Below are 27,335 nucleotides of genomic sequence, written 5' to 3' on the forward strand. Positions count from 1 at the left end.
GGACACACACTTCCAATTAAAAATGTTCTCTTTGATTATGGAAGACACTTAGATATATTTGCAAACATTATTTAATTTCCACTCATTCAAGTTAAAAGAGTTTAATGTAGCAACTTCTCAGATTTATATTATTTTGACACAATACTAGAAATTTAACAACTAGAAATAGCTTTTCTTTAAATAAAAAAAAAGCAACAGCACCTGAACAATGTTGAAATAATACAGAATTTCTAAAAATTGGTTTTCATATCCAAAGGAATATAAATTTGAAAATAAAATCCTAATGTTAGAAAAATGAAACATTTAAAAATAAAAATGAAATTGTGATTTTTTTCCTGAAATGACAAACGTATTTAATAACTCTATTAAACATATACTTAAGTCATAATAAATGTTAATTTATTACAATGAAATGGCACATAATGATCATGCATTAGAATAGTAGAAAATAAGACAATGTAAAATATACTTATTTCAAAATATTTTTAAAAATTAAAATTAGATTGGAAAACTTTTTTGTATTTAATAATTAGGAAGTGTTTAACAATAGAATAAGGTTATCACTCAGGTATGAATCACAGTAAGAGCAAAATTACCATACCATTTGCTGAATCCTGTGAAAGCTCTTCCCATGAAAACTAAAGGCTTGTTCAAATAGGACTTTATCTTCCACTGTCCACTCATCCGGAAAGGGAGTGAAATTAGGGAGATCAGCAAGGGACTTCTCAATGTTATGTTTATGCCAGAACAACATGCCAAGTGCCTTTGAAGAGAAATCATTCCCCTTTGGTTTTAATGGACTTATGTTCCATCACACTTAAGAGAGTTAAACACAAATTAGGTTAAAATCTTAAGCCTATGACTTCAACTGAAGATACACTCACAGTTTGGGGCTTTTAATCAGGGGTGCCCAGGTAGCAGACCTCATTTATTTATTTCTTTTAATCAGGGCCTCAGAACAGTAAATGTTCTTACATACCATATTTGCTGTAGAATCTAGAAAAAGTGAGCTGAGGAGAGTGGCTATAATTACTAAAGCAGGTTTGTAGGCTCATATCAAGACTTTCACTCACATTTATTCATTTGTCAATGTGTAGAGAAAAATATGCTAAAAGGAAAAATAACCTGTAAGTCAATACTTAAATGAAACTATCAATTATAACACAAAACTAGAAGTGCTCAGTCAAGACTCAGTAGAGAAATATTTATGTTTTAACCTGTTAGAAGTGTATCATGGGCTAAATACTTTTAAGAAGTAAGAGTACCTCAACTGCAACTTTAACAATATTTTACCACATATATTTTTTAATGTTCTTTATTATCATAACATACACAAAGAATTATTATGAGGCATATTAATAACTTCAATGACCTTATTACCAAATCATAGGAAAGTCTGAAATGGATAATTTCTAACAATTCAACAACTTTCCCTTCTATCGTAAGTAAGCGGTAGGTAGGTCTTTATCTTTACTATAAGGTACAGAGTATCATTTAGGGGATAAAGATTTATTTTTTAAGAAGAGATACAGCAACTTTCTAAATAGTGAGTTTTTAATTTCTGTACTTTGGTAATACTCCTTGAAAATGAACATGAAAATGAAAATATGTATAGTCACATTTTGAAGGATTAACCTTCTCAAACAAATATTAAAAAGCAAGCTGAGGCTTAAAAACAAAATACGTAATCAAGGTCTTCAAAATCCACAGAACAGTTAACTACATTTAGATAAACATCTCAGTTTCACTGAAATGACTCTCTATTATTTAATCATGTTACTAACTATAAAGTTAGCTCTTAATAATCCAGGTTACAGAAAATTCACTTACTTTATATTAATTCTGATAAAGGTTGATTTTTTACTTAGTCGAAATGAAATTTAAGAATTTCTATTCACTTTTATTTTTCCATGTTCTCCATTCCCTTATTACTAGGGATAATGAACCATATGCCATATATATCTCCTTTTAAAGTTTTCTAATTTTTCTTAAAGCCCTTTGTGAACGATTTCCTTCAAAATCTGAAAATCTTAAGTATTTCTTTAAATAAAAAGTTTAACTTTTAGGACTTTTAGGTTAAAAAGTCAAAGAGAATTACCTCTACTTAAAAAAATTTTCCCTTTTTCTTGAGCATCTGCTAGAGTAATCCTGAAGGCTTTCAGATACTTTAAGAACTCAAAACAGATAAGAAACAGAGGTATCGAGAGAAAAATGTTCAAGCCCTTGAGATAAATAATGTTTATAAAAGCAAAATCCTTGATGATGAAAGGTCAGACTTTGCTAGGACTTTTGTAGTATCTATAAAGTTGGTTGAACTTATGCACTTTCTTAAGACAGAAACTATCATGAGATGTTCTTTGGATTTGAAAAATACTGAGGCAAACCTTAATATTAAAATGCTTCTCTACATACCTGTTCCACATTGTAGCCATGTTTCTCCTTTGCAATTGCAATATATTCATCCACTGTAATGAAACAATGTTATATAATTAATTATTCTCATTTACTTCATTTGCCCAGGTTGACTTTTTTTTTTTTTAACAAAGCAAAATTTAAAAACAATTACACTCTAGGGGTAAAAAAATAGCCAAAGTCATTTTCCATGAAATACTATAAAAAAGACTTTCACTTCTATGACCAGGATCAGAAGTTCACTTGGTTTAAAATTTTACTTAGTATGAGTTATCTCTGTGACCATACAGCATCTACTTATTAAATTCACTGACATTACTGTAATTATATTTTTATTAAAAAAAAGACCAGTCTGTGGTTAGCCAATAAAGCCTAATTACAGTATAAAATATTAGGTAACTTCTATTGCAGTCTTTATTTGAAGAGACAATTATTTAAGACCCCATCTCATGTTTAGAGTTTTCCCAAAGCTTTTACCTTCCCGTTTCTGATTATTGTATAAAGGATGGTTTATCTATAGTTTTGCCAGCTATACATAATAACAATTTATATATACTTCAGTATCCCTAAAATTTTCTTCAGCTCTTCCTGCTAGCTATATAAAAGATGTTTGAATATTCCATTTTTCTTCATCCTCAATTATTGTAATCAAGCCAGTAGAGTTGTTTAAATAAGCACAGTTTCTATGATGATATATATACTGGCTATTTCAAGGCTTCATTGCTAAGAAATCTGCCACTTCACATTCAGCAGGACTCGGTTTTACGTGAAGTCCTTCTTGATCCTATATTATATATATATATATATAAGTTCTTTAAGCACATTTTTGAGAAGAAGTGGTTGAGAATTCTGATCCCAGAACAGCTGGTCTACCTGGACTTGGTTCCCAGCCCTGTCACTTGTTTTTGGACTTTAGGCAATTAACTTGACCTTTTTGTACCTTAGTTTCCTCACTATAGATAGTGATAAAAATAGTACTATATTTAGTACTATTCCTCCTAGGATTAAATGAGCTAATATATGTAAAGTGTTTGAAACAGCATCTGGCCCATTTTAAGTACTTTCTAAGAGTTTGCTGTTATTAATAGTACAGTTTAATATATAAATATGCTATTATAACAATAATGCTGTTAAGATTAACTATTTTTACGGATGTTATTATATCTCCCTGAGACTGGAAGCTTTTGATGAAGAAAATCCAAATATTATATTCTATTTAGAACCCATAGTACTTAAACACATGACAGGTCTAAATACATGCTGATTAACAAAAATGTCTTATAGTCCTATAAATAGAAGGCTGAACAATACCAATCACCCTGTGGTTCTCAACCATGGCTATGCATTAGAATCAGTAGGGGAGCTTTAAAAAAGTAAGTCCTGGCTCCACCCCAAAGATTTCTGATTTAATCAGTTTGAGGTAGAGGCCAGACATCAACAGAATTTGTTTTAAAGTTCCCCTAAGTGATTCCAAAGCACAGCCAGGGATGAAAGTCACTGCCCTGTACCTTCAGTTGGATATTCCACATGGACACACCACTACCAGCACATGTTGGCTTTCTGAATTTTGTTTTCCATTTTGCTAAGAAATGCACCATTGTATAAAACAGTGCTAAAACAGCAAACGCCAATGACACCCTAATGCTCAGTTTGTGACTGAAAACCTCTGCCTATAATGAAGATTGAACCAAAAAACCTGATCGTCTCTTTCAGGTTTCTCAGCACACAAAATGTACAATTTTGTGTTTTCTGTTAAGAATACCTCAAGGGCATATAATTCCTACGTTACCAGCTAGACTTTTTGCTGGTATTCTGAAGCTCTTAAATAGGAGGAATTATCAGGTATGCAAAGTAACACCCCGTTTTCAATTTTTAGTTCTCTTACTGCATCAATAAGTATGACTAGACTTACTATGCACATGATATATAGGACATCATTAATTTTCATGAAACTAAATAAACCATCATGGGACATCTTTAAGATTTAGTAAATATTTTTAAAAGACAAGCTTATTTTACAGCCACTAGAATAGCTCTTCAGTGGTTTTTGTTTGTTTGTTTTAATAAATCAAATGATAACTGAATGGAGGGGTGGGGATCTTAGTTTTGTTACCTGCACGTTTCCTATATCTGATGTGCCGCAAAGGATCAGGTCCGCTACATCACATTGAAGTCTAAAGCCACACCATGATTCAAGAAGTGCATGGTCAATGATCCAGAAGGTCTCCGTCCAGAAATGGAGAGCACAAAGATGACCTGATTGATGGCTGCTGAAGTCAGTTCTTTCCCCTTTCCTCTTTAAAATGGTAATGATAGTGGGCTCTTGGAAGTTTGAAGGCATTTCTTTACAGCTTCATATACTGAGGAATAGCCTGTGCAGATGTCTACATAGTAACTCCCTCCCCTGCTTGAGGATTTAAGCAGCAATGCCATCAGATCCTAGGTTTTTTCAGTCTTCCTGGGCCTGACACAAATTGTAATGATCAACCCACTATCTTTCAAAAGGAAAAACATTCTAACATAACAAGCTCCATCAAAAAAACAAAACAAAACAAAGACAAACTGATTTCTTATGAGAATCTAAGAGACCCAAAAACAAATATAAGTTGCATTTTGAATTGGTTGATAGATTCCCTATTGACATAAACATTCAATTTCAGAAAACTTACATTTGGCATCTGGGATACTGTGATATGGAGACCATACAAGCATTCCTCCATTGTCTTTATCGGTGTACTTTGTAGCACCTGGGGAAAAAATTAATTATTTTGAATATGATGAACTTTACATTCAAAATAAGTATAAACAAAGTAAGTTTTATTTCTATTTTAGTACAGTACCTGCAAAAGAGGACAAAGAAACAAAGTACAGGAAAACAAAGGAAGGAAAACAGATATACACTAAATATAGTAAATATACCATTTATAGATACCAACGAAATTTCAAACACTGAAGCTTACCCTCTTTAAATTAAAAAGAAAGACTTTACTAAGTACATTTTATATCCCTACTTCTTAACGGGTAGTAAATCTGATTTAACCTTCTATACATTACTTAGGAGTCATTACAAACTCTGGCTTTAAAACTAGAGTGAATACCTCAGGTGATGAGTTAATTGTTTTGCCCATATCTAAATGGGCCAAGATTATTATAATTTTTAAATACCTGTATCTGCTTTTTATGGTTTTTATTTAATCTTGTTCTCCTTGCTAGGGGTCTGCCAGTTATTCCTTTTTAGAGTTAATTTCATTTATTACTTTTTATATTTATAAAAGTTTGTATTCTGTGTAAGAGGAAAACAAAGTCAAACCATGGAAAAGTAAATAATGCTATTTCTCCTTAATGTAATCTGAGTCTACCTCTAATCTAGAAGCATACTATTGCTGTTTCTAATTTATTTCTAATCTGTTATAATCTAAAAAGTCAGAAAAATCAAGCTCTATTGAAACTGCATGTAAATTAAGAATAGACAGAGGGGGCTTCCCGGGGGCTTCCCGGGGGCTTCCTGGAGCTTCCCTGGTGGCGCAGTGGTTGAGAATCTGCCTGCCAATGCAGGGGACACGGGTTCGAGCCCTGGTCTGGGAAGATCCCACATGCCGCAGAGCAACTGGGCCCGTGAGCCACAACAACTGAGCCTGCGCGTCTGGAGCCTGTGCTCCGCAACAAGAGAGGCCGCGATAGTGAGAGGCCGGCGCACCGCACCGCGATGAAGAGTGGCCCCCGCTCGCCGCAACTAGAGAAAGCCCTCGCACAGAAACAAAGACCCAACACAGCCAAAAATAAATAAATAAATTAATTAATTTATATATATATAAAAAAAGAATAGACAGAATGAACGAAAGGCCTGACACAGCTATCCCAGAGCCAAGTCCATGCCAGTAGGTTCTGTCTTTAAATACTCGATGGTCCTTTTCTGGCTTCTTCCTAATTCTTAGGTTCATTCATGTTAATTAAAACTATGAGGTGGGCTTCCCTGGTGGCGCAGTGGTTGAGAGTCCGCCTGCCGGTGCAGGGGACGCGGGTTCGTGCCCTGGTTCGGGAGGGTCCCACATGCCGCGGAGCGGCTGGGCCCGTGAGCCATGGCCGCGGGGCCTGCGCGTCCGGAGCCTGTGCTCCGCGGTGGGAGGGGCCACAACAGTGAGAGGCCCTCATATCGCAAAAAAAACCACAAAAAAACAAAAAAAAAACTATGAGCTGTTGATAGCCACCAGCAACTAATGACTAGAATTCCAAAATTACTCACAGAAAACATTAATATAATTCTGAGGTTAAACTGTAATCATTTATAAAGTTATAAGATATTCAGAATAAAGAATATTCATTTCCAGGGGTAAAATTAACTACTATTATACTCCCAACTACAGACTTTATCTATCAAGCAATAATTTAATGTCATTCAGCCATTCTTTATTTTTGGAGAATCATAACACATCACTACTGTATATTCAATAAACAAATTTTAGTTAGAGAATGACACACAGTGCAATATGAAGCTAAAATTGTTAAGTTATGTATGTTTTACTATAAGGAAAAATTAGGTATGGAGAAAAAAGAATTGTGAGAATACTATAAAAGTATTAGAAAAAGCATAATTACAAAATAAACCTAAAAGCAAAACATATTGTATTTTGTCATAACTATCTTTAATAAGAGGATAAAAATAGGAGCTGAGAATTTAAGAAAAGGCAAGTTAGAAGTACATTATCTAAAATTTATATTCAATAAAAATAAATTTTAAGCTGTCTTTAAAAAACTTCTTTAAAAAATATTAAGATATATATTTAATTTTTAATTACATAAAATAAAAACACAAAAGCAAAATAGCTAAACCACTCAGTGGAAATAAAACAGACATCTAAGTTTTTTATTTATTTAATTAATTTATTTAATTAATTAATTAAATTTATTTAATTAATAAAATCTATTGCTATTTCTAGGGAGTATCCTAAACTTCAATCCTTTAATATGGGACTGATTCTTTTTCACTATGGACTGTGACAATAAGATAATTTAAATACTACTTAAAAGAACATGGAATGCAACAAAGAAAAGGCTTCCATTAAGTCTCAAGTCTTGATAGCATACATGCTTAATATTTAGACATACTTCCTTGCACCTGATTCTTGTATTACAGAAAATCTGAATTAAAATATTTTCATTAATTATCTCTTCTTAAACAGATATAAACTTTTATTTATTTATTTTTTTTTTTGTATTCTTGCCCATGAAGAACAACAGTTAACTTTCCCCAAAAATTCTTAGCACTGTAATTAAGGGCCCGATCTTCTGACAGAAACTGGCATCCAAACTGTGGGGACAAACAGCTCTTCTAATATGGGTGTATATGTCTGGAGTATAGAGAATGCCTCATTAGGCATTTCACAATGTTCTTTCCCTGACTACTCTTGAATCGGACTCCACCATTTTCAATCATATATGTGTCCCACTAGGACCAAAAGATGACTGATGTTTATAGGAAATGAGAGATATCTTAGTATAATGGTTAAGAGTGTAACCACTTATAGAGCCAGACTCCAGGTTTGCATCCCAGCTCTGCCACTTCCTAGCTTTGTCACCTTGAGCAAATTTACTTAATCTGTCTGTGCGTCAGTTTAACCCATCTTTAAAAATAGGGATAATGAGAGCACCTTCTTCACAGAGTTGTTCAAAAATAAGTGAATTCATATATGTAAAGTACCTGGCATGTGGTAAGCACTACCTAAAACTTATGATTACTACTATATGCTTACTCAAGACAGTTCTTTAAGTTCCCTTCTTTCTGTACTCTGGAAAGGCTTCTTCTTACCTATCAATCAAATAAAAATATAAATGTATAAAATCTCATGGGGCTCTAATTCAAACGGCTGATGACCTCTCTTACCAACCCTTTGAAAATGAAACTGAATAGCTGAAATGACTTTTTGTTTTACTGATTCCTCTCCTATAAAAGAATAGGAGAAAGTAACTTGCATTATTAAAAACAATTTACCTCAGGATGATTTGCATTCAGTAGAGCTCTACCCTTTCCATCATAAAAGTTGAAGTAAACCAAAATATTTAAAGGACATAAAAACACAATTTTTATTCTGCTTTTATCTATAACAATGTTTAAGATTATACCTCAAAACTGTCTGATATTCAGAAATAATACCGAGAATCCAATTTGACTCAGCAACAAAATAACCAAGGCCTTAGAAGTAGCCTATCTTCTGAATGGATCAAAAATAAACAAACCAAAACTTAGCAAGCAACCACAATTTTAAAAGACTATAGTAGCTCAACAGCTATGAAAATAAAATTATTGAGCAATCAGTTTTTTCAAGTATTAAATGAAACAAAAGTTCAAGCCTTCTGAAAACTTTTAGATCTCCTTAACTGCAGTTGGTAAAATACATTTATGAGACCAATTTGGGGAAAACCAACAACAAAACAAAAGTATAATTTTGATTGGGATTTCTATACAATAGCAAGTTTCAAAGTAAGTACAAAAATATAAATCTTCTATTTAAGATTTCCTTTAAGACATTCCAAATAAGGATTTTGATGGAAATCATGGAACAAATATTCTATATAAAGAACTTAGGGCTTCCCTGGTGGCGCAGTGGTTGAGAGTCTGCCTGCTGATGCAGGGGACAAGGGTTCGTGCCCCGGTCCGGGAAGATCTCACATGCCACGGAGCAGCTGGGCCTGTGAGCCATGGCCACTGAGCCTGCGTGTCCAGAGCCTGTGCTCCGCAACGGGAGAGGCAACAACAGTGAGAGGCCCGCGTACCGCAAAAAAAAAAAAAAAAAAAAAAAAAAAAGAACTTGAATATTGAGATCAGTAAGACACTCCAAATATTTTTTTAAATATACTTAATTCACCAATTTCAAACTGAGGTAAACAAAGACATTCCAAGCGGTACACAAGCATGAATGTTTTCTGGGAATCAATTTTCAGAACTCCAAACTTCCCTATGTTTTCTTTCCCAAGACAATCTGCCTGAGAACTCACCTGCAGTCTAAGCTGTACACTTATTCTACTTCTGACCTCCTTCTTCACAAACACCCTTCCCTCACTTTAAAAAAAAAAAAAAAGGCAGGTCTTTCACCCATCCCAAATCTTATAAAAGTACACTGCCTAAAATTTAAAAACCTCTATGATGCCAAACGAACATCAGCAAAGCTCTCTTTTACTCAAGGCACCATGACTATTACAGTTTTAATTAATTACACATTAATTATAATAACTCAAGCCAGAAGAAATTTAACACTTAGAACCTTATGTTCACAAGAATACATACTATGATGGTAGAGAAATTGTATAGGTGATCAATAAAGCACTTTCAAGCACAAAAATGTATTATAAAATTCTGTGAGGAAAATGCATGGAAATGATTTCAAAAACAAAAGGAACAATGTTAGGAGCCTGTTCATATATTTTATAAAATAGATACTACCACATTACTATCGTATTTACATTTAATTGGATGCATTTAAAATAAGTATATAACAATTTTATTTCAAAGTGTTAACATTTTCAGTACACTGGAGATTACATTTTTCAACTAATAAACTCAGTGACAAATAATAGATGTCAACTTAAAAATATGTGAATCTGTTTTTTCAAATTTCTTCTACAAGTATGCAGGCAAAATATTTTGAATGCCACTGCTTTATATACATGAATTTTTACTTAATCTTGTCATATAGTTTTACTTCATCTTGTCATATAGCTAGTGGTATCTCCCTTTTACAAATGAGAAAACTAAGGCTTGGACACATCAGGTACCCAGTTCATCCAAGGTCACTGCACCATAGTGGCTAAAACGCATATGATAAGAGGTAAGACTCTTAATCACCACACAAAACTGCTCCTCATGATGTTAAGAGCATAGTCAGTAGGCACTAAATAAAAGTTGGGGAAGGCCTAGCAAAGAATCAAAAGGAGAAGAGTCACCTAAAAAAGAATCAAAAATCCGCTTAGTAAATTTTTATAACGGCATTCTTAGCAATGGTTCATCAATTAACATAAACTGTTCCTAATCTCCTAACTTCAGTAATTCCAATTTAAATCTCAGTTCTTCTCATATTTTCTACAATACTCATTTTAATAATTCATTCTTTCTGTGCTTAATTTCTATCATCTCCTCCAATAAAAATATCCTCCACAAAAAAATCCTCTTTTAATTTTCCTACATTTTGATAATCATCATCTTGATACCTCAGGAATTTTTCTTCCAAATGACTTGGATGGCTATGGGTGGGCAATCTTCATGAAGATAGATTGAGTGGTTTATGAGACTAAAGATAATAGTACGAAGAAGAGAAAAGGAGAGGAGCCGACCATTTCTCAATTTCGATCATTAATTAATAAACATCTTTTCCTCTTTATCTCTTCCAAAGAAATATGTTAAGTTCTCACCCAATGATATTGATTGACGTGGAGTAAAAACTTCACACACCACCACAACACTTAGAATAAGATAGAGCAGTGGTACTATGTTGAATGACATGCAGGCTCAAAATTTCCTTGTAAAAGGTGTCTAATAATTGATAATCTACATTTGCTTGACAAGATTTGCCTATAACTATAGAAAAGCCCACCTAAGTTTAAATGATAACTGGTTTTAGTTGTGTCCTTGGGTTCAATATTCTGCAGATTATTAAGGAGAAAATGAATACAGGCATACCTCGTCTTATTGTGCTTCACAGATATGTCGATCAAGTCTATCAGCACCATTTTTCTAATAGCATTTGCTCATTTCATGTCTGTGTCACATTTTGGTAATTCTTGCAATATTTCAAACTTTTTCATTATTATTACATTGTTATGGTGATCTGCAATCTTGGATGTTACTATTGCAGTAAATGGTTAGAATTTTTTTAGCAATAAAGTACTTTTTAATTAAGGTGTGTACATTGCATTTTTAGACCTAATGCTATTGAACACTTTTATATGCACTGGGAAAACTATAATTCATGTAACTTGCTTTATTGTGACATTTGCTTTATTGCAATGGTCTAGAACCAAACCTGCAATTATCTCTGAGGCATACCTGTAGATGAAATTAAAGAATATCATATTTGTCCTTATTCTAATAAAAAGTATCAACTATAGTCTGAGTAAATTGAGTATATAACTTTAAAAATTGTAATATTTGTGACTTTTCCCTCAAATATTCTACTTAGACAAAATATGATAATAACGTAAATTGCATAATACAAATAGTGGCCATGTGAAACCACATAAAAAGTATTCTGTACTTTCAATGAATTATTTTTCAAACTTTGAAATTTGTTCTAGTATTTGTTTGCTTGAAATTTTTTCCAAAAGTTGCTACAGTGATCAGGCCATGGCATGCATAAATTTGGCCTAGCATGAAGTCTGGGTCTTAAATACAAGATCCTTAATCAACTTGTGTATAGTTGTCTATGAAATATAAACCTATCTAATGGGGCAAAAAGATAGGTATGCTTATTACGCTGCTGAGTTCTAATTTGGAAATGTTTATTCCAGAAAAAGCAGGATACCAATGAAAGCCCCAAATCAGAAAGGAATAAATGTATGCAGAACCATTCTTCACAATTATGAAATTTAATCTTCACTGAGTAACTGCCATTTATTCACTCACACAACCTTGGCAAGAATTCCTCGAAGTATTTTTATTTCCAGTTTACAGCTAGAGAAACTGAGGTTTAGGGAGGGCCAGTGACTTGCTCAGGGCACAAAAATAAGAGATGAGTGATTAATTCAGTCTGTCTTAAGCCAGAGCAAGCACTTTCCAAATGTCAAGTTAAAACCCGAGGCAGCACTGTAATGTGAAAGTGCCATTCACTACTAGCTACATTAATAAAGAAAATTAGTTTCACAATGTTTCAAATTATTTGAAGCCCTCCAGCACACACAGATAGCTTTTGAATAAAATGTATCAAAGCCATGTCATTTAGAAGGCAACTCTGATCTAGTGAGCACTCTGGTATCATTGTTTTTACCTGTTGAAAAATAGCCTGCACTGAGAATCCTTTTAACACACATTATTTTACCCTCTCCCTTGGGACAAGAAAAGCTGTCTAAACCCTAAAAATGTTTAAATGTTTGGTAAATATCACTTTGCATTGCAGTAATGGGCAGGAGAGGAATGAAAATACCCACCGAGACCCTATAATCAAATAAACATGCTATTTCCCCCCCAAGAAATACAAGTAAGCCCTATTAATCTCTAATATAGAATTCAAGAGTCTGACAGAGACACATTACTATACGCGGGCAATGGGCAAAAACTAAGTACAAGAAGCGGGGGGGTGGGGAAGCCCCTTCAAAGTCTGCCCAAAGCCTGAACTGAAGAGGGTCTGTGGTAGGCTGGGGGGAGAAGGAAACACGCTTCCACTCCGAGAGGCTCCAACAAGGGCGCCTCCATATGCGAAACTCTCGCCCAATCCCCGTCCAGGCTGAAATCCCGTGACCGCCAGAGAGCCTGTTTGGAGAAAAGTAGACAGGGAGCCCGCAAGCTGGGTTGGCAGAGGACGCTGGAACCTGGCTGCTAGGGGAGAAAATGTCTCCTTGGCAGCTGCAGTCACTGTCCTGTGGTCTGACTTCCCAGGGCTGGCTCTGGAGCGAGGTGTGCCTCTGGCTTCTCCCCACCCTCTTCCCCCAATCCCATTCGCTCCGCGGCTCCTACACTCCGCAAAGCTGTCGCCACCAAAGCTACACCACCTAGCCAAAAAGAAAGAAAAAAGAAAATCCCGTGTGTGCGCGGGTCGGGCAGGGCTCGCCCTCGGCTTCGGCCGGTGACAGCAGCCCGAGGATCGCCGCCCTGGCAGAGCGCGGGCCTCCGCTCCCGGGGGCCGGTGGTGTGGCAACTGACATTTGCATGGTTCTTCCACACACAGCCCGCACACCCTCTCCTCCAGCTCTCGGCCCCGCAGCCGCTCCACCCCCGGCCTCCGACCCCCGAATCCGCCGAGGGGCCGTCTTCCTCCGTTCAACCCGGGCTCAAGCGGTAGAAAGGTGATGCCACCAGCGGGCAAGTGGCCTCCAAAGGAACCATGTTAACCTTGCAATGGACACATCTGCCCACACGCCCTGTGTCACAGCCCTGCCAAGCGTGACAGCCTCCCCGCCAAAGATGCCTGCCCATCCCAGCCCCGCATCTCCTCCCAACCGCACACCCGGACCCCAACCCCACCCGCCCGCCCTCTACCCCTTCCACCCTAAACCAATCCCAGAAAAGGGGAGACAGGATTTTGCTTAAGCAAACAGATCTACCTGGATCAAATTCAGGGATCCGAGCTTGGTATTCAGCTCCGACTCTCATCCCAACATCTGCAAAGCAAGGTCAAAAAAGAAAAAAAGAAAAAGGCGTGGGGGGAGAAAAAAGAAAGAAAAAAGAAAAAGGAAGAGACACTTAATAAAATATGAAAATTGCTGAAGGGAGGAAAGAAGCGGCGGGTGGATGGGAAGATATTAACTCCGGGCACTCCGGGAGATGGCAGCGGATGGGGGCGGGGAGCTGGGGGGGGGGGGGGCGAGGGCGGAGGATTGGGCGAGGGCGGAGGGACGGGGGTCGCGGCGGGTGCTGCTGCACTGCACCGGGAGTTCGAGGCTACCGCAGCGCCCGGGCTCCGAGGGGAGAGAGGGCGGGAGCGCGGCGAGGGGAGGGGGCTGGGGGAGGGGAGGAGGGAGGGGGGCAGGCGGGCTGGCTGGGAGGAGTTCGAGGCTACCACCGTGCTCGTCGTCGCTGCTGCAGCCGCTCTCGGGCTCCGAGAAGTGCAGCCCGCCGTTGGTGGACGAGGCGCCGCTGCCACCGCCGCCCGCCGGGCTCTTGGCGCTGCCGCTGGCCGATCGGTTCTTCCCCAGTAACTCGGGCCCTTTCTCCATCATGCCGGGCATGGTAGAAGAGGGGAGGGGGAAAGGTGAGGAGAAGAGGTAGGCGTCAGGGTGAAGGGGGAGATGGCTTACGAGCGCGGGCGGGAGGGAAAGGAGAAGGAGGAGGAGACGGCGGTGGCGGCGGAGGAGGAGGAGGGTGTTAATATGGAGCCGCCATAACCGCCCCGGTCCGGCAGTAGCGCAGTCGCCTCACAACAACCCGCCCCGGCCCCGCCTCTCTCCCCTCCTCCTCCACCCGCCGGCCGCCCCGCGCAGTCCCCGGCGCCCCTCTCGGCCGCGCCGAGCTCTATGGCGCCGCCGGTATCACTCCGCCCCGCAGGGAGGTTCCGGCCGCCGGGCGGGGGAGGGCAGGAGGGGCGCCGGGGAAGAGGGGGAGGGGAGGGGAACCCCCGCTCGCCGACAAACCGGGCAACCCCAACCGAGCGCTAATAAAATCGCCGCAGAGGCGCGGCCGCCTCTCGGGCTTCCTTTCTAGGGGGCGCTCCGGAGCGCGGGCGGAGGCGCACGCGAGGCATCCGGACTCTTTGCCCTCTCTGGGCGGAAGGAACGCGGCCGGCCTGAGAAAGGCCCGGGTGAGACCCTAGGCGCTTGAGTTATGGGAGCGGCCCCCATTTTTTCTGGGGGGGTTACGCGGCGCGATGTCAGGGCAGGCCTCGGCGGGAGCGCGGCCCTCTTGAGATGCTGCGGAGGACAGGCTGCCCAGTTTCAGGGCTTCTCCAACAGCGTCCAGCTAGGGTCGTGGGCTTGCCCGCGGTGGAGTCGGGCGGAGTAACAGGGCGGTCTTCGGGTCGCGAGGCCCAGGTGGCCGGAGAAGTAGGCTCGATCCCAACAATCCAGACGCTGCAGTTTTGTTTCTGATCCTCAGAACTGGGGCCTGATTCCCTGGAGAGACAGAGGCTTCCGAGATGAGTTTCCAGTGCCGAGCAATACAGCTGTATATTGCTAAAGGTGGTTGTTTTTGTTGGGTTTTTTTGGTAACCTTTCTCCTCCGTTTTCCTTCTCTTACTTTTTTTTTTTTTTTTTTTTTTTGTCTTTGCTATTTCATTAGGGGAGTGGGTGCTGTCGGTTGTGAAATAAAATTAGGACAGCGTCCTTGCCCAGTTGGCGCTTTCTCAGTGCGATGACCTGCGGTCGAGCCTTGGAGCAGAACTCTGAAGAGGGCGGAGGCCCGGAGTGGAGGTGAGGCCAGAGCTGCAGTCTGGCAGGGTTTCCAGCCTGGCATGCGATGCGCTCTGTAATGCTTTCCTGAATTTCATTAGGCAGGAGTAGGAACTGCATTTTTCGTTCACCAGATTTGAGGACGTCTGCTCTGCGCCAGGCTGCCTGGCATTGGGGGCTACTTAGGATTTTCTTCTTTTTTTATTTTTTGGGTTTTTATTTTTTTTTAATTTTGCTCACCAGTAAGTAGAAGTGAGGACTTGTTGTGAACATCTAGTATGCAGATGTATGCAGAGTGGTATTTGGGGCCCACAGTAAGGTCTTCTTCAAACACTTAAAAATAAAGATTGTTCTGGAAGATTTCTATAGTAGGTCAATGCAGAATAGATCAAACCAAAAATAAGCCTTTCTGGCCAGAAAATAGTTCACTGAAAGAAACAACATCCCTAAAGCAGGAATGTCTAAATCAGGAATTGAGCCAAGAAAAGCCTGGGAAATAAGTATTTGACAGCGTCTCAGTCTAAAGGGGAAGGTCTCCTGAGCAGGTACAAGACCTATCTGGTTCTGGTAGTGGAGGTAATTTCGTCTCTATCAAAATCTGATATGATGCCATTAAATATTTGAATCATAAAACTAAACCTTTTATTCCTTTTCTTACCAAATACAGTTCTGAATATTATTCTTTCCCATATAATTTTTCTACAAGGAGAGAATGTCTTCGCCGAATGAAATGAATAGTCGTTTCCCTTGGCAGTTACATTTTTCATTGTGAATTAACACATTGGTATTTTGGTTTTCATACACAAGTTCTAATGATCATGATTCAGCATCTCTGGTCATGTAACACAAAGGCCAGACCCAGAACTGAGTGAATTCACAAAGATAAATGTCACTCTGAGGCTGCTTGGCCAGCCAGCTTTCTGACACCCCAACTTTGCAACACCTTCCAGCCACTTTTCTACAGAAAGGAATTTTTGTATATAGATCAGGACCAAAACATTGTGAAAGTTTGGGGGCTTCTGTAACTTCTATTTATTAGTAAAACCCTTAAAGTGAGAAGATTTCACGATTTTCTTGAGTACAGCAAAGAAGGCAGAGCAGGCCAGACTGCATTCTACTCGGATGAAGAAGGGGTCTTAGGGTATGGCATTTTAAAAAAAAGGAAGGGAAGCAAGTTTCTGTTTTGCCCCTGAAGAAAAGGGTTCTGAAGAATAATAATAGGCCTCAAAATGGTATCCCAACGTGAACAAGGACAGTATAGAAAGAGAAAAGTTCTAAGAAAATTTGGGGGATGTCTGTAAGGGGTTAGAGGAAGAAAAGAATCTGGACAAGGAAGAAGCAAGCATTAAAAAGGGTTAATAAACAATGTCTAAGGATGCAGAGTCATGAGAGGGGTTTAAGAAAAGACCTTTGGATTTGTTAACTAGAAGGATGTTGATTATTTTGTTTGGCTGCTTTTTTACTGTATTAAAATTTTTTAATATTATTTTCATTATATTTTAAGTTTGGAACAGTACATTTTCATAGTTACAAAATCAAAATGTATAAGAATTTATAATTCACTATTGTGCTAGACCTCCCAGCGACTGTAAAAAGGCAAGGTAAAAATATATAAGGATTAGAAAGAAATACATAAACCTGTTATTTGGAGAAAGGGTGATAGTCTCTATATAAAATTATAATAATTTATAAACCATTTAGTATTAATAATGAATTTAGCAAGTTGATACAGTCTGTATATAAAGATCAGTTATATTTTATGTACCAGCACTAAACAATTAGAAAATGAATTTTTTAAAAAGTGATACCATGTACAAATGCACCAAAAATATTGAATACCTAGTGTATTCGTTTCCTGTGGCAGCTGTAGCAAATTACCACAAACTCAGTAGCTTAAAATGAATCCATCCTCTCACAGTTCTAGAAACCAAAAGTCTGAAATCAAGGTGTCAGCAGGGCCACGCTCCCTCCAGAGGCTTTAGGGGAGAATCTGCTCCTTGCCTTTTCCAGTTTCTGATGTCTGCTGGCCTTCCTTGGCTTGAGGCCACAATCACTCCAACCTCTGCCTCCATCTTCGCATTTCCTTCTCCTCTGTGTGTGTCTTGAATTTCCCTTTTTCTTTATTATTTAAAGACACTACTGGCATTTACAGCCCATCTGGATAGCCCAGGATTATCTCCTGTCTCAAGATCCTTAATCATATGTGTAACGTTGCTTTTTCCAAATAAAACATTTTACAGTTTCTGGGGATTAAGACCTAATGTCTTTGGGGCACCACCCCACCCACTGCACCTAGGAATAAATTTTAATGAAAGAGGTACAAGAACTCTGTACTGAAAATTGTGTTATTGAGAGAAATTAGAGAAGACCCAAGTAGCTGGACAGATAGTCAATGCTCATGGATCAGAAGACTTAATATTGTAAAAATGTCAGTTCTCCCAAATGATCTATAGGTTCAGTCTAATCCCTACTAGAATCCCAGCAGATTTTGTGTGTGTGTCTGTGTGTGTCTGTGTAAATTGACAAGCTGACCCTAAAATGTATATGGAAAGTCAGAAGATCAAGAACAGCCAAGACAATCTGGAAGAACAAAGTTAGGGGATTTATACTACCAGATGTTAGAAAGTAGACCAATGGACCTGAATAGGGCTCCCAAACAGATGCTTATGTGAACATTTTACTTATGCAAAAGTTCTAAATAGATTGTGGACCTAAATGTAAAAGATAAAATAATAGTGCCTCTAGAAAATACTTACGAATATATATAGAAGCCTATATACATGCTTAGAGGATGGGGTGTCAGACTCTGAGATGAAAGGGAGACTTTATCTCGTGTATTCTGTTCACTGTTTGACTCTTTTGCCATGTGTATGTATTACTGTTCCGAGGAAATAAATGTTTAAAGAATCACTTAATAGACAAAACACAGGTAAATATAGTTAAAAAAACAATATTAAGACAATGTAGCGAAGTAAACAAAGTAATGTTACAGTTATTAGAAACTGGGAAGTAGAATGGAAGAGGAAAGATGGAAAGACGATAGGGGTTTTATCCTCATTTTACAAAAGGAAAAAAATTTAAGTATGGTGATGATTGTGGGCTACACCTTGGTTCGCCAACTACAATAGGCACACAGGAAGGACCTCCACAGAGGTCCTGTTTTATTCATTTCCAGGTTCATAGTGAGTGTCTTTATGACACCACTTTTGCTGAAGAGTTTATTGATTTGCTCTTTGGTTCTCCTTTATTTTTACTTTAGAAGTGCCTGTCTTGGAATAAGTTTAACTCCAAGACAGAGTCAGGCAGCATGGCCAGGAGACTACGTACCACTAAGCCACTTATGTTGGACCAGGTCTGGTGGGGACAGTCCACACATGTTTTCAACAGGAAGAAGGAGCTGTGTGTTTTTGTTTTGGTTTTTAGGGCCCCTGATCCCCAGGTGGGGTGGGGTGGGGGGAAATCATACCTTAAGAGCTGAAAGAAACTTCAGAGTTCTGGTAACCCCCTTTCTCTTCACCCCCTGGAATATTTACCATTTCTGAAGCTAGTCTTACAGCCTCCATTTAAACAGATATAGAGGGCTTCCCTGGTGGCGCAGTGGTTGAGAGTCCGCCTGCCGATGCAGGGACACGGGTTCGTGCCCCGGTCCAGGAAGATCCCACATGCCGCGGAGCGGCTGGGCCCGTGAGCCATGGCCGCTGAGCCTGCGCGTCCGGAGCCTGTGCTCCACAACGGGAGAGACCACAACAGTGAGAGGCCCGCATACCGCAAAAAAAATAAATAAATAAAAATAAACAGATATAGAGATAGGTAACTGCATCACAAAGTAGATCATTTCATTTTTTTAAAGATGTCTAGGTCTTAGAAAATACCTTTTTTTTTTTTGGCACTCAAAGTTCAACGACATATAAGAGAAACCCCAAATAATAGTGTCTTAAGCAAAATGAAAATTTATTTCTTTTCATGTAAAAGGGATCCAGGAGTTGAAACTTCTTGGCTGAAATGACAACTGCCATGAAGGTGTCAGGCACCCAGGCTCCTTCTCTCCTACCCCTCCTCCATTCCTGGAGTGTCACTTTTGCCCTTATGATCCAAAGTGGCTGCTAGAGGGCAGTCATCACTATCACACTCCTCACAGCAGGATAGAGGAAGAAATGCAGGAGGGCACACCCCTTCTCTTTAAGGAGGTTTTCTGGAAGTACCATATACCATTTATGCTGATATATCAATTTTCAGAACTTAGTCACATGGCCCACTAACCTCAAAGGAAGCTGGGAAATGTCAAAGTGCTCTGCTAAGAATCAAGGCTCTGTGGCTAAGGATGAAGGGAAAAATGAGTACTGAAAGGCAGCTAGCAAGCTCTGTCACATGGGTCCTTTAAATATTTGAAAACAGCCATCATGTCCCACTTCAGCTTCTCTTTTAGGGTAAACATCATCATTCTCTGACAAATCGACAGTGATACTGTTTTCAGACCCTTCACCTCTTCAACTGTCCTATTAACATGCTCTAGTTTGTGTTGAATACTTAGAATAAGACACCCCCCACGACAGTGTGAGATCTAATTGGTACAAAATCAATTGGAAATATTTTGACCCCTTTTCTTTGCACCATATTTTTATTAATCCATCCTAAAATTAGCTTTATTGGCAACAACTGCACATGGTTACTAAATCTGGAATCAACTGCATCCTCCAGGCTTTTACATTTGTTAGTGTTTTGCCTGGTCTCTCCCCACTTAGACTCCAGTAGATTTTTTATTTCGCCCCCCACTCCCCTCCCTCCTCAGTAAATGAGTTTAAATGTATTGCCATTTAATTTCACCTGGCTTGTTTTAGCTTACCTGAAACTTTTGAGAACTTTTTGAATTCTGACTTTCTTACCCAAGATACTAAATCACTTGGCTGTGGGCATTTCTACCTGTGATAAATGAAATTTATCTTTAAGGTCAGGAACAATGTCTTAATTTACATTCTCAGCATTGGGTACAATGCCTATGCATAGTAGATGTTTGTTTAAGGAATGAATTACGCAGTTAGACATAAAGAGCATTTTCTGGAAGAATTTTTTTTTAAGTTCTGGAATTGTTTGTGAAAGGAGACTATGAAATCTCCCTATCTTTAAAAATAATATAGATTTTTATCTGGGAGAATTATATTTAAATGTGTATACAGTCTTTTAAAAGTAGGCAGGTGATTAAAACAGTTTTGCTAAACTTCTAAATCATACAAATATGATTTTATAACGATTTGTTTGGCTAAATTTTTTTTAAAAAAGAACGAAAAAGACTAGACAGTGAAAAGTTTAAAGTTTATATTTTAATTCTGCCCCTGATACAGAATATACCAACTCATTCATTTCTTTCCCTTGGTTTCACAAATCATAAAAGAGAATTCACAAATCAATTTTTCTTGCTTAAAAAAGGTGTTTGCAAGAATATTCATTAGGGACTTCCCTGGTGGCGCAGTGGTTAAGAATCTGCCTGCCAATGCAGGGGACGTGGGTTCTAGCCCTGGTCTGGGAAGATCCCACATGCCGCGAAGCAACTAAGCATGCAAGCCACAACTACTGAGCCCATGTGCCACAACTATGAAAGCCCACGCGCCTACAGCCCATGCTCTGCAACAAGAGAAGCTACTGCAGTGAAGAGTAGCCCCTGCTTGCCACAACTAGAGAAAGCCCACGCACAGCAATGAAGACCCAAAGCAGCCAAAAAAAAAAAAAAAATTCATTAAAATCAGTCTATAGGGAACTATAGAATCCAAATTGTGAGGTAATCTGAAGATCCAGGGATAAGATTAGATGTGTCAACCTCTGAAACGGATACAAACTAACATTAAATTGACTTGTGAAAGTAACTTGAAAATGTTTCAGAAACATGCTGCTCATGAGATTAGGGGCTCCTAAAATAAATTCTGGGAGATTGGAGATAGTAATCTAAATATAATGTATAGAATAACCTATAAATTTGGCACTTAGACATTGACAAAAACACGGTCATTGGCACATAGTAAATATTCAGATGTTTATTATTATTATTATTATTAAATATAGAGATTAGAAGTAAAATCAAAGCTCCAGAACTGACCAAGGAGATGGCACCCCAAATATATACAATGGTCCCTTATTTGGATAGAAATATTCCTAGAGATAACAATACAAAGAAAGAGGTTCCCTAAAGAATCTCAATTTATTAGGATATAAACAGGATTTTTAAAAAGTAACTGTTAAGGGCTTCCCTGGTGGCGCAGTGGTTGAGAGTCCGCCTGCCGATGCAGGGGACACGGGTTTGTGCCCCGGTCCGGGAAGATCCCACATGCCGCGGAGCGGCTGGGCCCGTGAGCCATGGCCGCTGAGCCTGCGCGTCCGGAGCCTGTGCTCCGCAACGGGAGAGGCCACAACAGTGAGAGGCCCGCGTACCGCAAAAAAAAAAAAAAAAAAAAGTAACTGTTAAAAAGTCCCCCTTTCCCTCTGGATACAGGGTTTCTTAGCTACATCTTGATCTAATTCCATTACTTTTGGTTATCAGAGTAATGCGGTTCTATTTAACATAGGCCAAACTTGTGGGGTTTGCAGTGGGTATGGGACCCTCCCCCCCGTCATACCCCAGCCCTTTGAAGTGGGTCCAGGGAAGAAGAAGAATGGAGGTAGATTGTCGTCCTACTTCACTATTCTTAGGGTGGTAAGCTTCACTCTGTCATTACTGCTGCTTCTCTAACACTCGCTGGTTATGGCAGTTCCAAGTTATGGGGGTGTTTTTGTTGGTCTTCAAAAGGCCTTTACCAGGGTAGGGGGCTGGGGGCGGGGTTGTGATGAACTGGGAGATTGGGATTGACATATATACACTAATATGTATAAAATAGATAACTAATAACCTGCTGTATAAAAACTAAATAAAATTCAAAAATAAAATAAATCCCCCTCCCCCCCAAAAAAGGCCTTTACCTCCTCCACTGTCCCTCAGCCCTTACTGTGGGTGACTCACCCTACAGGTCTTACTGCTGTAACCCTCACCTGGTGGGCAGCCCTCTTAAATGGAGTACTGAAAACATGGTAAATATAAATTTTATAATAATGGGAGTTATTAATTGAGACAGTTATTAGAAATTATTACTTCTCTTTATTTCTGAGCCATGAACTGCATTTTGAAACTAAAGTGTTTTAATTATAAGATATTTAAGCCTCTGTGAAGCATCCAACATTTTATAGTTTGAGATGTAATGATAATGGGTAGGATGAATTAAATTGTGAAGAAAAATCCTACCTTTGTTTCCAACATTTAAATTTATATATGATTTAAGCTAAGAATACTGCAAGGAGATGGATTATAAATAGAATGAATATATGCCAGTGTGAAAACCAGGACTTAATACTATTAATAAATACTATTGTATTCGAACTTGAGAAAAGCTTCTCAACGAAGAAGCAACAGGAAACAGTAAATTTTAGGGACCTCAGCATATAAAATAAAGGCTTGTTGCTATGAAGTCTCTGTCTTTTTCTGCCTCCCCACACACACACCCCTCATTTCTCATCTCTCAGGTCTATTCTCTCTCTGTTTACCTTCATTCTTTATTACTGCAAGCAGCCACTCCCAGACAGGAACTTTCTTTAAGCTCATTAAATAGCAAGGAATGCAGGAGAAACATGGTATTTTTCTAGACCAGTGGCTTTCAAACCTTTTGTTACCCACTGCAATACACATTATATTGTCAGCCCAATACAGACATATAAATGTGTATCAATCAGCTATTTGTTTGTAATAAAACAGCCAGAAATCTTAGGGATATACAAGAGCAAGCATTTCTTTCACTCAGTTGTGTGTTGGTTAGGGTCAGCTGATCTATGCTGGACTCAGCTGGGTGTCACGGCTGATCTTGGCAGGGCTTGCTCATGGGTCTGTGGGTTGGGTGGTTAGCTGATATAAACTGATCCTGGCTGGTGGGGTCTAGCTTGGGTGGTTCTGCCCCATGTGTCTCTCATCCTATTATTGATACTCGTAGACTAGCCTGAGCATATTTTTCTTATGGAAATGGCGGAGGTGCAAAATAGTAAGCCCAGCTGCACAAATATTCTTCAAACCTTTGATCATGTCACATCTAACATTCCACTGGCTAGAGCAAGTCAATGGCAAGCCCTAAGTCAAGGACAGAAAAGTATACTCACGGAGATAAGGGGAATGAATATTTTTAAACAATAACCTATCAAAAATATATAAATATAACTGAATCAAAAGTTCCATGAAACAATTCTTAGCAAGTAGTTTGGGTCAAGATCTGTAGTTTGAAAAACAGTTTTCTAGAGGGATGTTGATTCAAATATACGTGATCTATGTCTTAGAAGTGTAATCTGAACACCAAACTGAGTTAATTCTGACAATTCTCTCTCCAGCCTCACTTGACTGGGGTAGGATGTTGGTGTGGGGATATAGTGAGATTTGCATTATTGTCACTCCAATCAGTATTACTCGATGTGTAGTCCACAAACAAGCTAGTCCACTGATGGGTGCCAGTCCACAAACTGTTCATTACTAGACCGTAACCATAGTGAGGTAAGGTTCCAGAATACAAACGAACACACTGTTTATTTCATTGAGAAAGTCTTACTTAAAAAAAAAAAAGTCAGCTGAATGAAACTGCCTGCTTATTGGTGTAGTTGCTTTACACTTTGATGAAAATTCCTTATCTCAATCTCTGATCAATAACAAACAGTTCACAGACCAGCATTACTCAAGGAAGACCCAGAATCTTCTAAATAGGAATCTCCATGAAATAGTTATCTTGTGTATCTGAGACAAAGAAGGGATGTTTTGGAAAAGTACATTCTTAAGCATTTCATAAATATTGTAGGGGAAGAAACCAGTAATGAAAAAGGAGCTGAAGAAACAAGAGCAGAGAGAGATTAACTGATGGAGCAAGACTTTGAAAAATGAAGGAGCGACAAGGACAAGGTGGTTGGATTGGTCTTGACCAAGAGGCAGTACACCTCATCCTCTGAGACTAGAGAAAGCTAAAAAAGGAGATACTTGTAGGTAAGTCTATAAGAGAGGGTGCTGGACATTTGGGGTATTTCATGCCTGAAGGTATCATTCTTGTCTATGAATTAAGGGTCAAAGGGAAAGAGGGGAGGGTTACAAGTAAAAGAACAAATGGTAATTCTGGAAGGTGAAGGATAATGGGAAGACAAAAATTCACCCTGTATGTGTTCAAATGAAAGTTCTGAGAACTTTGGTAATGAACAAAGAAGAAAGACTTTTGAATAACTTTCCAGATGTGTTCCAGGCAATTGTGATAAAGAAAGGGGATTTTGTTGAAGTTTTAAGTAAGTATTTCTCCTTGGGGATTTTCTTCAGAGGGTATAGTAAAGATTTGAATTTCTATTTTAATTACTTCAGGTTGCTGGATTTGTGATTCTTTTAATGCTAGACTGAACCGCACATCTGCCTTGTATTATGTGGATTACATTTCACTTTTAAGCTAGTAAATGCAATATTGGTTTTTAAAAAATTTTTTAGTGTTTCATATACTATGATATTTTAAGGTACCAGAAGATCAGTATTTTTTGTTGGAATAAAACCATTATTCTAAAAATGTCTGAAATTTGAATCATTTACATATTAAACTGGATTACAATTTCTAATCAAACTGTTTCACTTGTTTAGATAAAATTCTTCACTGTCTCCATAGCTCTTAAGAGGAAAAATTAATGACAATTGAAAGGAAAATCTCCTATTGGAAGAATAATACTTATTTGTGTTCCAGGAACTTCTGAACAAATAGAATATGAAAATGCCAGTATTGAAACTAATGCAAGAAACTCTCTGCATGGAATCCCACCATGAAACTAAAGAAGCCAAAAGAGAACTATAATATCTCTTTTGAAAGAATTAGAACAACAGCTTGCTGTCAACAAAAAGATCACAACCCATGGCAAAGATAGCTATTAAAAATATGTCATCAAAGTCAACAAGAGAGAGACAGAGACAGAGATCATTTGGAGATGGAGTAAAAAGAAAATATATGGAGTTAGCTAATAACCAATATGTCCTCTTCCAACTAGTGTAGAATTATAAAGAGCTTTCTCAGCAACTGGAAAAATGTGCACAAAAATAAGTTCACTGTCTAATAAAAACCAATTGACACTTAAAGAAACATCTTTCTTTAAAAAAGATATCATATTTCATCTTATATTTTTCATGATTAATTACATTTTCTTTATTTCATGTAGTGTGTACATTAGTTTGTAACACTTTATTTTACCTGCCAACAACTGATACTGGTAATGATTTATATTTAATGTTTAAATTTTTGTAATTTTTCATTTTACTTAATGTATGATTTTAAAATTTAAACTGCATTAAATACCTAGTATTACATTTTAATTTTATGAATTAAAAAGCTTCAAAACAGAAATACTAGTATGTTGGTTATTATTTGAATCAAGTATCCCAATTCTGCTATTATTCATGTTCTCTGGTATTGCAATGATTTTTTTAAAGATGAAGTTCTCTCATAAGATCATCTCTGATTCCACCCCAGGGAAACTATGGGTTTTACTCCCCTGAGTAGATTGTGCAGATCCGTTGATAATAATCATAATACTTCATTGAAATGATGTATTTATCTGTTTCCCTCTATTGTGTCACAAAATCCTTGAATATTTATAAAACAGGAAGTAATTTTCTTAATTACAATGGGGAAATACTCTTTTCAGGCTTGTTGAGTGTTTGTTTAGTATGGGGAAGGACCTGAAAGCTACACCAGCTCTGGATATTACAACGAAATTGAGTTGTGGACATTCCCTGGGACAGACTAGGCTTCCCAAAGGTACAGCCAGTCAGCTAGCTCTGCCTTATTTTCCCTTAACTTCAACCATGTCTAAAACTGAGGAGGACCATCTGTGCTATGTAATAAAAAGTTATAGTCTTTATGCCATAATGATAATTTTGAAACTTAATATATTCGAAGTCTATACTTATGAAAATAATTTTAAAATGTGTTTAAATTTCATTTGAAAAGGAAAAACTCATTTTGATTATTTTCTTATTATCTAACCTGTTTGGTAAATAGCTTAGTCATGATCAAAATAAGATAATGTATACGGAAGCAACATGTAAATTGTAAAATGCTGCACAAAAGATTCTAACAGCCATGGTTAAAGACAGGAAACATCCTCTTCTCTGCCCCAGAGGGAATCATCCTAAATCTGTTAATTTTTCTTAATAGATTTTCATTTCCAACCACACAAACTCTTGATACTGGTTTTTGAAACCCCATTAAATTACAGGCAGAAATATAGCCCTACACTGATCCTTTAGATCAAACTTTTCCTCATACCAGGCCAGACACAATTCCTAGGCCTGCCTCAGGCTCCCCTACGCCTGACTTAGGATTCTCGTTTTTAGAGAGGTAGAACATTCTTTGCTCATTTACATTTCCTTCACTGTAGCATTAGGCTCAAGCATGAAACCTTTCTCTGTAACTTTTCTTTGAAAGCACCAACAAAGTTAGCTTCAAAATTATTTTATTTTTTTAAACATTTTTTCTTATAAAGTTTTTTTTTTAATTAATTAATTTATTTATTTTTTTATTTTTTTGGCTGCATTGGGTCTTTGTTGCTGCAAGTAGGCTTTCTCCAGTTGTGGTGAGCAGGGGCTACCCTTTGTTGCGGTGCACGGGCTTCCCATTGCAGTAGCTTCTCTTGTTGTGGAGCATAAACCAGCCTATCCTGTATATTTCTTTTTTTTAAAATTTATTTTATTCATGTATAGTTGATTTACAATGCTATGTTAACTTCTGCTGTACAGCAAAGTGATTCAGTTATACATATGTATACATTCTTTTTTATGTTCTTTTCCATTATGGTTTATCACCAGATATTGAATATAGTTCCCTATG

General features: G+C 38.1%; 1 protein-coding gene across 8 annotated transcripts in view; it reads right to left on the reverse strand.

Annotated features, from left to right (window-relative positions):
* RCOR3 (REST corepressor 3) overlaps positions 1 to 14,283 on the reverse strand; it is a gene marked incomplete at both ends in the record, with an annotated part of 48,399 nt that extends 34,116 nt beyond the window's left edge. For 6 of the 8 annotated variants that reach the window (XM_079697053.1, XM_079697052.1, XM_079697051.1 and 3 more), the window contains 5 exons: positions 602 to 763; positions 2,413 to 2,465; positions 5,082 to 5,159; positions 13,660 to 13,716; positions 14,115 to 14,283. In XM_079697053.1, the coding sequence (XP_079553179.1) occupies positions 602 to 763; positions 2,413 to 2,465; positions 5,082 to 5,159; positions 13,660 to 13,716; positions 14,115 to 14,283 (519 nt within the window). The remainder of the gene's footprint in view (positions 1 to 601; positions 764 to 2,412; positions 2,466 to 5,081; positions 5,160 to 13,659; positions 13,717 to 14,114) is intronic. The other 2 variants (XM_079697050.1, XM_079697054.1) reach the window with 1 other exon arrangement.
* Positions 14,284 to 27,335: the final 13,052 nt, after the last annotated feature.

This window comes from Hyperoodon ampullatus (genome assembly GCF_949752795.1).
Source record: "Hyperoodon ampullatus genome assembly, chromosome: 2".
In the NCBI taxonomy this organism is placed as follows: domain Eukaryota; kingdom Metazoa; phylum Chordata; class Mammalia; order Artiodactyla; family Ziphiidae; genus Hyperoodon; species Hyperoodon ampullatus.